This window comes from Betta splendens, chromosome 9 (genome assembly GCF_900634795.4).
Source record: "Betta splendens chromosome 9, fBetSpl5.4, whole genome shotgun sequence".
Lineage (NCBI taxonomy): Eukaryota > Metazoa > Chordata > Actinopteri > Anabantiformes > Osphronemidae > Betta > Betta splendens.
Window position 1 is genome coordinate 3,529,197 of NC_040889.2, and position 10,353 is coordinate 3,539,549.

Below are 10,353 nucleotides of genomic sequence, written 5' to 3' on the forward strand. Positions count from 1 at the left end.
TTTTCTGTTTTCTCAGCTTAATGATGGCTCGTTTCACCTGCATGGAGAGCTCCTTTGACCGCATGTTGTCTGTTCACAGCAAAATCTTCAAAATGTAAACACGAGTCCTCTAATCAACTCCAGGCCTTTTATCTGCTTCACTCATAATGACATAACAAGGGAATTGTCCACACCTGCCCATGCAATAGCATGGAAGTCAATTGTCCAATTACTTACGAGCCCATGAAATGAAGGGATTGTGTTTAATAAATGCTTTAGTTTTTCACATTTTTATGCAATCTTTTTGTTCAACCCATGGAATTAAAGCTGAGAGTCTCCACTTCAATGGCATCTGAGTTGTTTCATTTAAAATTCACTGTGGTAATGTACAGAAACAAAATTAGAAGAATTGTGTCTCTGTCCAAATATTTATGGTCCTGACTGTATATAATAATATATGATATGATACATAAATATATTACTAATCCCCTCCTCTTGGGCATTTTAATGCCCATCAATCTTGAAAGCGAGCGGCCAAGAAAGCTTCCTTTTTAACTCATCATACTGCATTATATTAAATAGACATGAACTTAACTTCAACATTAAGATGACAAAGCAAAGTTAAAGATTAACAAAATCTGTAGTAAATAGAACCCCTAAGCTCTTCTTTCAGCTCCAACAGGTGATCCTCACACGCTGCCTGTAAACGAATACATTCAGTAACCAACCTCACAGTTTTCATTCCCCATAAGGGTCCACTTTTTCACAACAGACTCTTCACAGACTCCACACCAACCACAGTCAATCATGAAGGTCTGTGCTCTCACGTCATCCAGCATCTGCAATTCAGCTCATTTACGTGGAAATTCAAACATCTGTGTATATGTATCTATAGTGTTCTGGTTCTCTGTCATAGCCATCATGAAGCTCCTCTTCTGGGCTGACACCGGGTTGTTGAGTTAAACCTGTTCCCATTATGCTGTTGACAAGCTAAATCAAAACATTTATTACGTCCTTACATTATGGAGGAAGTGTAGGACTTAAACATATTTTTTAATGTATCAAACTAATTAAGATTAACTAAAGATTTCAAAAATTATTCAATTAAATACTCTTTTTTTGCAAAGTTACAAGAGGGATGAAGGAGCCATAGGTATGAACCTAATTAATATATATATTATATAGTAGTCTTAGAAAAGAATAAAACTCCTCTATCTGCCTGAGTACCAGGCTCTAAACAACACACACCTAAGACAGGACTTGTTCTTTATCTGCTGTAAACCCCACTGTAAGAGTTTACCATTCTGGTAGATTCTTTATGGAAAATGAAAGTCAAAGAACTGGCGCAATCCACTCTGATACCAGCAGCATATTTTAGTTCTCTTTTGTGTAAACTGCAGTTTGCATTGATAGCCCTTTATAAATGCAGAGCGTGCCCACACACTCACACACACACACCTACACTTAAGCATTACTTGCGTAAACAGAGACACCTAGTGGCACTTAAATGTTTCATCTTCTACTCTGTTTCCTTCCCGTCCTTTTTGCTGACACAGCATGTGTTACACCTTAATGACCTTAATGAAATACTGTATGTGAGAGTCTGTGGATCTGTTGAACATGTTTCTTTCACATGCTAATTCTGTCCCATTCTTCCTCTAATTCTGCACAAATCCGAAACTACATGGCTGAGCTATAAATGTCTTCTTGTTGCTGATTCAGCAACAATTGGGATTAATAAAGTTCATATAATGCAAATATATTAATTCAAATAAGTATTTTTAGAAATGACATGACAATGTCCCACCGGTAGGAGGCCCTGAGGAAGACCCAGGACTCGCTGGAGAGACTATGTCTCTCGGCTGGCCTAGGAACGCCTTGGGGTCCCACCGGAAGAGCTGGAGGAAGTGTCCAGGGAGAGGGAAGTCTGGAACTCTCTGCTCAGACTGCTGCCCAGCAACCCAGCCCCGGATAAAGCGGTTGAAAATAGATGGATGGATGGATGGAAGATGGTAAGGACAGATAATGGCAATCAACAGAGGGGAAACCAGCAGCAGGGATTCTGCAAGATCTGCGGGGTTGCCCACTTTGAGGCCATAATCATAGCAGAAAGATCAGATTATGAAAATCTGGACCAACATGGATGAGAACCAACTAGCATTTCTGTTATGGCATTCTAGACTATGAAGCATCCAGGATAACTGTCTTCAGACTGTCTACAACACCAGTTTGGAATGAAATGGCCGCTAATGGTTTCAACAAACATGCTGAGGCCTGGACCCAATTCCAGGTTGATCTTTCAGCTCCTGTTGCATTTTACAGGGGACTGAGACTGCTGGGTTTGTTTGAGAAATGAATCATGTTCATTTACATTGTTTTAGCAAATACCAAACTATGAGGAAAGTTGTTGTCCAGTTGTTCACAGACAAAAACTTCTTACTTACCCTCAGGAGGATCAGTCCTGGGGATGCAGCTGAAAGTGAGAGAAAGGAGGACGGGGGCCCAGCTATGGCTCTAACTGAAGAATGCGTGCCACCCTCTGCGTGATAAACTGTTACAGTGCAAGTGTCTGAAAAAGGCACTTCACTGCTCTCCTGCTGCGGTTGGTCTTTACTGTCAGGGCTGCAACCAGATAACCAATAATCACTATAACACACATTATTGCTATTATTATATATTAACTTGTTAGTTAAGATTTTACTTGTTACCTCATTACTTAGAGGCTCCTGTGAATTCGGCAGGGCAGCAGTTTTCCTGCATGTTATAACTGTGCTCTGACAGAAAGAACTAGAGCAAGTCATAGGATGAAGTCTGGTGACGGCTGCTTCGATAAGCACAAGTTCTTGGTGCTTTCTTGAAACTGGCATGCCCATAATAAAATAAAATGAAGCAGAACCAAATAACAAAGGTTTTTAGTGCAGCCAGACAAGGTACCCTAAATAGCCACTTTTTGGCACCGTCAATGCAAAAATGACAATGAAAAGAATCTACAGTGTCTCCAAATGCAGCAATTTATTATTATTATTACGAAACACTTTTCCTGAAAAAAAAATGTAGAAACATAAGCAACATTGAAAAACTATCACGCAAGATAATAGTGAAAATTGCAACACTTAAAACACTAGCAAACTCTAGTAAAATGCCCACTATAGAAACGTGTAGGATTCCTACTTACAGTATTTAACAATATGAACTCACAGTGCATCATGCCACAATTGAAAACAGTTCTTCTTTGATGAGAGGCAGAGAGGAACCTCACACCTTCTGCAATACATTGCTGTTCTTACTCGTGGCTCCCCAGCAGCTAGACACCTTCTGCAGTGCTTCCGCATTTGCTTTGCTTTACCTTGATAGAAGGCTGGCATGCAAGTAGTGGTAGTAGTGGTAGGTACATCTCCTGTATGAGCTGCTCCCTGAAAGCTTTGTGGCAGGGGCTCTTCCTGGTTGGGGTCCTGTCTGTACTTGAGCAACTCCTTGTGAAGAATGTAACTGTTCACCACAGCAATGTCCATGAAGTGGAAAAAAAAGTTTTAAACCACTTTTTGGTTTTATGGCCAACGGCATAAAAGCCCAGGAGTTTATTGGACAAATCTAAACCTCCCACAATCTTATTGTGGTCTAGAATGGAGTCTGGAGCAGGGATGAGTTTATTTGTCCAAACACCAGCCTCGTTCACGTTCCTCCTGATCGTCTGATTGCTGTAAGCTTTATGGATTGTGAAACACATTGTCTCCTTTTTAATGTCCATCCAGTTCACAAACAGCAAATCATCACGTCGTATCCAGCGAATGTCCCCTTTCTCAACCTTTTTGGCTAGATCATTTATTTGGGTCTGTGGAAAGCCAATGCAGCTTGTACTGGTCATCCCACAGCAGCCAATCTTCTTCTTATACAAGTCTGTGAACACAGTAGTGCTTGTGTAAAGGTTGTCTATATACAACCTGTAGCCGGTGCCAAGGGTTTGAAGAGGCAACAAGTCCATCACATAAGAATAACTTAAACCATTAGTGGTTGTAGTAGAGGACTGCTTTTTGCCCGTGTCGACAAAAAAGTTCCATGTGTAACCTGTGGATGAATCCGCCAGCACAAAAAGTTTGTATCCCCACTTGGTGGACTTGCCCTTAAGGTATGGTTTCACGCTGACTGGTGTCTTGCTTGCCACCATCTGCTCATCAATTGAAATATTTTGTGATGGCTGGAAATTAGTCTTGCAGGCTTTCACCAGCTCACTGTAGAGTGGCTTTATTTTGAAAAGCATGTCGTGCCCACCACTGATTCTTTTATTTTCATTTTCTTCATCCTCATCTGGGTCACTTAAATGAAGTGACCACATGATGGCTTTGAAGCGGTTGCGTGACATCTTCTTACTGGGGAAAGAGAAGTTGTATGGAAACTGCTGCCTCCAATAATCTGACCTGTGATGTAAATTCACAAGGCCGGTAAAAATGATAATAGATATAAAAATGTAAAAGTCCCTGGTTTTCAGAGTTTGCCATTTGTACGCCATTCCAGCTTTGACCCTTTTTGCTGCGTTTGCATTTGTGTTGTCAACTATCTTTTGAATTACTAAAGCAGAGAAAAACAGTTGAAATAGACTGAGAGGAGACCATGATTTCATGGCATCAAATGTGGGACCAGGGGTTCTGGCTGGCATGAACCTCAGAGGGTCAGGAGCAATGTCCTCCTCCTCTCAATCATGCCACCTGTCCTCTCCAGCGTCAGTGGAAGTCTCCTTTATTTTTTGCTTCTTGTTTCCAGCCTTTTTGGCAGCTGGAGTAGAATCTTCCAGGGAGACTCTCTTTCTCTTAGTGGTGGGGGGAGAGGCAGATGAGCTGGATGGTTCCTCATCACTGTAAACACAAATGTGGAAGAAAGATCAATATAGTATTTACAACTAAATGAACACTGTAAAAGCCCACAAACATAATACAACTCTTTACAGTATTTAACAATATGAACCCAGAGTCTATCATGCCACTGTCGAAAACAGTTCTGAGAGGCAGAGAAGAACCTCACACCTTCCTCAAAGTTCCTCATTTGCGTTTCTTTACCTTGATAAAAGGCTGGCATGCAGTTTGTAAAAGGTGTAGCAAGTCATTATGATACGATGTTACACTTTCCATACCGGTGCTGCTCGGTTAAACTCGGGTCATGTTGCTCTTTATGTATTGTGCTAGTGGACCGGTCCTGCTCGGTTAAACTCAAGTCCTGTAGCTCCTCTTTTATTGTCCTAGTGGACCGGTCCTGCTCGGTTAAACTCAGGTCCTGTTGCTCCTCCTTTACAGTGCTAGTGGACCGATTCTTTCCGGTCAATCTAGGTTTTTGGTCTTGAAAATGTCCACGTCCTCTTCTTTGAGTTGGAGTTTGTATTGGTCCATTTCGGTCCTGGACGCTAAATTTCTGCAGCTCTCTGCTCAGATTGTGCTCAGTAAAATTGTGCAACAAATACACCAAATCTCAGAGTCCGACTTTACGCCTTTTTTTATTCTTTCTCTTCTGAACCAACGTCTGCCTCACCCTTTGGGTGAATAATGTTAAGCTAGCCCTGCGATGGACTGGCGACCCATCCAGGGTGTACCCTGCCTCTCGCCCATAGCCAGCTGGCTTAGGCTCCAGCACCCCTGCGACCCCGCATATGGGAATAAGCGGCTTGGAAAATGGATGGATGGATGGATGGATGGATGGATGGATGGATGGATGGATGTTAAGCTACAGCCTTACTAACCTTGTAGTGGGACACTCAAATCCTGAACAGGCTTTCCAAATCCAACTGTAAGTATTACTGATACTTATCACTACCAATATCAATAATGTGTGAATATGGAAATTGTGGTGTTGTATGTCATGACTTTTATTACAATGTCCCATGACTGGGACATTGCTTTAGGGTGTGTATGCCCCCCAGAAACTTAACCTGTCCACCAACACAGCAACATCACACATATTTGGGATTAGCTAAATAAACCATTAAATAAACCATTAATCAAGAAGAGTGTATATATTTTATATATACCCCTCTTATTAAAGCAAAGCTGTCCATCACAATATGGCATTCAGCGTAAGATATGCTGCTTGTTAAACTGCTGGACAGAACAAAAAAAAAGAAATCTACATCAGTGTGATGAACTATCTCAAAGGTTTACATGCATTGACACATATAGCACACTAGTGTCCATTAATCTATAATATTATAATAATATTGTGAGTTGGCTATAGAAATAAAACTGAATTGAATCTTCTTGTTGCATAAATAGTTTCTTATGTCTATTATCTGTTGTTTTTTGCTCACTTATTGTTCTTCATCAACGTTGTCTCGTTTTTTTTCATAGTCATCGGTTTCTTGTTTTGGTCCCTTTTACAACTTAAACACAAAAACCTATAACCACAAAATCATTTTAAAACCGTTTTCAGCAGCTCTCCCACATAATTCCTTCAAAAATGGTTTGTGTGGTCGTTTTAAAGACAAACAAGCATAAGGTGCATGTGACGCATGTGAAGCGGCTATTTGAATTCACTGTGCTTTTACGTTGAAAACGACACACCGGAAGTAGTCCCCTGCTGCGGCTAATGGCATGCTAGCTATATTAGCTCTCTGGCAGGGAAGTCGCGTCGCACGTTGCTAGTTAGTTGCAATGTTGTAGCTATTAGCACGACAGCCGTTCCTTTGCTGGGAGGTAGACCCGTCGTTTAGTTCTCAAACACACTTTGCCCAGAATCCATTCGCTGGCCATCGGGACGAACTAACACATTAGCTGCCTTGTTGTCTCTTTCCTTTATCCCGCTCGCTAGCTAACTAGCATAACTAGCTAGATAGCTAGCCAGTCCCTAGCGCTTCTCCGTCTGCTGCCCGTCTGCTGGACCATGGCGATGAGACAGACTCCGCTCACCTGCTCGGGTCACACCCGGCCTGTGGTTGACTTGGCCTTCAGCGGTATCACTCCCTATGGCTACTTCCTCATCAGCGCCTGCAAGGGTGAGACGGGATCATGCTTCAGGTTCAGTGTAACGGCGCTACCCTGAACTGCTAGATGTTGTAACATGCCTTTTCTAAAACGTGTCAACATGCCGGTCGTGTGCTCTCTCCGGCAGATGGCAAGCCCATGTTGCGCCAGGGAGACACAGGGGACTGGATCGGAACGTTTCTGGGTCACAAAGGTGCTGTCTGGGGAGCCACCCTGAACACGGACGCCACTAAAGCAGCCACGGCTGCCGCAGACTTCTCAGCGTGAGTGAACGGTCACGCTGGGTGGTAATAATCCATGTGCTATTAAATGTGATATATAACATTTATTGATCCTTGAATTGGTAACTGAACATGTGACACCACCAACGTTGGCCAATGATGAAACGCGTTGGCTTGTTTTCTAAAGTCAAGTCAGTCTTTGGTTACTTACTGTACTCTGAGTTGTATTCTTTGTAGCTCTTAGTATCCATCACGCTTTTAAACATGTATCAAATCAAATGTGCAGTTTTGGTTCTGCATATATGAAAAGAATCAAAATGGAGGTTTGCTGTTGGCACCAACTGGTACCTTCTGCTTTGGATCATATTTTCAGTCCCAAACCTAGTTGGTGCATTCATGGATGAGCTACGTTCTACTGGTCCAGAGTCAGATCGGAGACCAAACTCGGAAGCTGGAGCATGATTTCTAATGAGTTTGGAAACTAACACACTGCAGGAAAACGTCTAATTGGACTGAGCTGTCATTTAAGGCAGTCATAAGAAAAGCACAAGGGAGCTGTTAGTATCCAGCAGCACACCCAGAATAAGTCGGAGCAGGGGGAGCTCCTCCAGTCAGTAGGATGGATGAGGAAATAATAATAATAAATTAGAGAATTCAGTGTTACTCTTGGTCAGAAATTCAAAATCTGCAGATAATCTACGTTGTTTAATCAGTCCTTTGGTGACCGGCATACATAACGTTTACCGGAGTTGTAAACTTTTGCATGTGTGGAATTACTGCTCTAATCTACTGTAACACGCGTGCTTTTCAGAAAGGTGTGGGATGCAGTGAGTGGAGACGAGGTCCTCACGCTGGCACACAAGCACATCGTCAAGACTGTCACCTTCACTCGTGTAAGTGTGTTCTGGACTTTTCTCATTACCCTTGCATGTATGTTGTGTCCTGACTTGTACTTGTTGATTTCAGGACAGCAACTGTCTCCTGACTGGGGGAAACGACAAGCTGCTGCGGTTATACGACCTTGTCAACCCTGAAGCAGGTCAGTGAAAGCATCAAAAGATTCTTATGTTCTGCTACGTCAGGGGGAATTTTGAAAAAGCCTCACGACTAGAGACAGGAGAAGCCCTGCTTGTATTTGACTGTTGCACTTTCGTGTACCTCAGCACCACAGGAGATTTCAGGTCACACTTCAGCAATAAAGAAAGCCCTGTGGTGTAATAATGACAAACAGATCCTGTCTGCTGCTGAGGACAAAACCATCCGGTCAGTGACTGCATGCATGTGGGTCAGGTCTGTTCACTTTAAGGCTTTGAGTGAATTAAAGCTTGTGTGTGTGTCCAGGCTTTGGGACAGGAGCTCCATGGAGGAGGTGAAGACTCTGACCTTCGACAAAAGCGTGAGCAGCATGGAGTATGTGGCTGATGGGGAGATTCTAGTGATCACATATGGAAAGACAATCGCTTTCTACAACGCTCTAAGGTTTGGAAGTCTCTCTCCATCTCCTAGTGTGAAGCTGACCTAGTGTTACTGTTATATAATTATATAATAAAGGGTTGTTTACACATGAAGCTTGGACCTGATCAAGACTGTGGAAGCCCCAGCTACCATCAACTCGGCCTCCCTCCACCCAGAGAAGGACTTCTTTGTTGCCGGTGGCGAGGACTTCAAGCTCTATAAATTTGACTACAGCACAAAGGAGGAGCTGGGTGAGAGGCACAGCAGCTTTGGTTCACTGTGAACCCTTTTAATGAGCATGAGAGTTTGACGGGTGCTTTGCTTTCTGTCTGCAGAGTCCTATAAGGGCCACTTTGGCCCAGTCCACTGTGTTCGCTTCAGTCCTGACGGTGAGCTCTATGCCAGCGGCTCTGAAGACGGAACCCTGCGTCTGTGGCAGACGGCAGTTGGGAAAACCTACGGCCTGTGGAAGTGTGTCCTTCCTGGTAACACCCTCCCTTCAAGCGCTCATCACATACTCATTGTTACCTAAACTGTGAATTAACCAGGATCAGCTTTGAATAAAGTCATCATTTAATGTACCTCGACAACATGTTGATGGACATAGTATCTCTGGCTAGCTAGTTAGCCAGTTAGCAGTCACATAATAGGCCTGAGCATTGAGGAGCCGACAAAAAGGGAATAAAGTTTCTCTTTTGTGTATTGTGTCCCCCTCAGAGGACCTGGGGTCGGAGAACTCTGAGCAGCTGTACACCTCACCCCCTGAGATCAAAGCTTGAAGAGAGGCCGTGCTCTGAAACGACAGGCGGACGAAGGATCTGCTGTCCCCCAACAAGGAGAGGTGTCCAGCATCTCCACCCTTCGGGGCTCATGCCCTGTAGACCAACCACCTCTCACACAGACACAGTGGGTTTTGTGCAGCCTATGGACAGTATGGGCTGGGGAATAAAGCAGTAGAGCTGTGAGTGTCTGGCTCATCGCTGCCTGCTTTCTCTCCGGTCAGCCCAGTGCTGTCTGGCTGCTGAAGTCCTCTTGGTTTCCCTTGGCCCCTGAATGTTCCAAAGCATATAATGCAAAGATCAGTTTGGTTTTACAAAGTGTTTGATGAGCCGGACCAACGCTTTTGTTTTCAGTTACACAAAGTGGTGGTGGCACAGTGTGTGCTAACGATGCTTTCGTTTTGTTTTGACAGTCCTGTGCGGTTTTACTAGTTGATACGTAAAGTTAAGTGTCTAAACAGAGATTGGTTTTGTGGCAATGGGTCCGTTTGTTCAATTTGGTTTGTCTTTGCATCTGATAAAGAAATAAATTGGTGCATTACTGTTTTTCTCTGTGTAATGCATTAAGATCAAGATGTGCTTGGTGTCTTTGTTGCCTCTGTTCTCACCTTCATTATACCTTATAGTCAGGTCCATACAGACAATCCATCACACCCTGAGCGCCTCTCTTTCCTTCTCTTCCACACATTCTCCCGTCTTGCTTCTGTCTCTTTCTGCAGCGATGGAAACACTTGGAGCAGTTAGTGTGACATTAACTTCGCTGTGAGGTGATTCCCTGTAAGGAGAGAAGCTGCTGGGTAACATGGCAATAAACCAACATCACCTGTAGCTTCCATGTGTTTGTCAAGCATCTGTTTACACCTGGTGACACGTTGGAATGACGTCACTGATTTGGACAAAAACAGGTGTTTGACTTTAACCTGAGCGACGTGTCCAGCGGAAGACGCACGTCGGAGG

General features: G+C 43.4%; 2 protein-coding genes across 2 annotated transcripts; one reads left to right on the forward strand and one right to left on the reverse strand.

The window, feature by feature from the left end:
• Window positions 1–2,902: 2,902 nt before the first annotated feature.
• Window positions 2,903–6,437, reverse strand: LOC114861356 (piggyBac transposable element-derived protein 4-like). The gene is made up of 2 exons (XM_029160468.3): window positions 6,269–6,437; window positions 2,903–4,829 (listed from the first exon to the last, which is right to left on the reverse strand). The coding sequence occupies exon 2, from the start codon at window positions 4,631–4,633 to the stop codon at window positions 3,473–3,475; it is 1,161 nt and encodes a 386-aa protein (XP_029016301.1). The 5' UTR covers window positions 4,634–4,829; window positions 6,269–6,437; the 3' UTR covers window positions 2,903–3,472.
• A 132-nt stretch (window positions 6,438–6,569) lies between these two features.
• On the forward strand, window positions 6,570–9,969 carry strap (serine/threonine kinase receptor associated protein). Its single transcript, XM_029160497.3, has 9 exons — window positions 6,570–6,952; window positions 7,069–7,204; window positions 7,974–8,055; window positions 8,129–8,201; window positions 8,326–8,425; window positions 8,504–8,641; window positions 8,732–8,868; window positions 8,953–9,102; window positions 9,335–9,969. The coding sequence occupies exons 1-9, from the start codon at window positions 6,841–6,843 to the stop codon at window positions 9,394–9,396; spliced, it is 990 nt and encodes a 329-aa protein (XP_029016330.1). The 5' UTR covers window positions 6,570–6,840; the 3' UTR covers window positions 9,397–9,969.
• The last annotated feature ends 384 nt before the right edge of the window (window positions 9,970–10,353 follow it).

Excerpts from the sequence above, each read along its gene's own strand:
- LOC114861356 (XM_029160468.3), bottom strand. The coding sequence starts at position 4,633 with ATGCCAGCCAGAACCCCTGGTCCCACATTTGATGCCATGAAATCATGG.
- strap (XM_029160497.3), top strand. The coding sequence starts at position 6,841 with ATGGCGATGAGACAGACTCCGCTCACCTGCTCGGGTCACACCCGGCCT. Across the intron at positions 6,953-7,068 it reads CCTCATCAGCGCCTGCAAGG|ATGGCAAGCCCATGTTGCGC; the intron begins GTGAGACGGGAT and ends TCTCTCCGGCAG. Across the intron at positions 9,103-9,334 it reads GTGGAAGTGTGTCCTTCCTG|AGGACCTGGGGTCGGAGAAC; the intron begins GTAACACCCTCC and ends TGTCCCCCTCAG.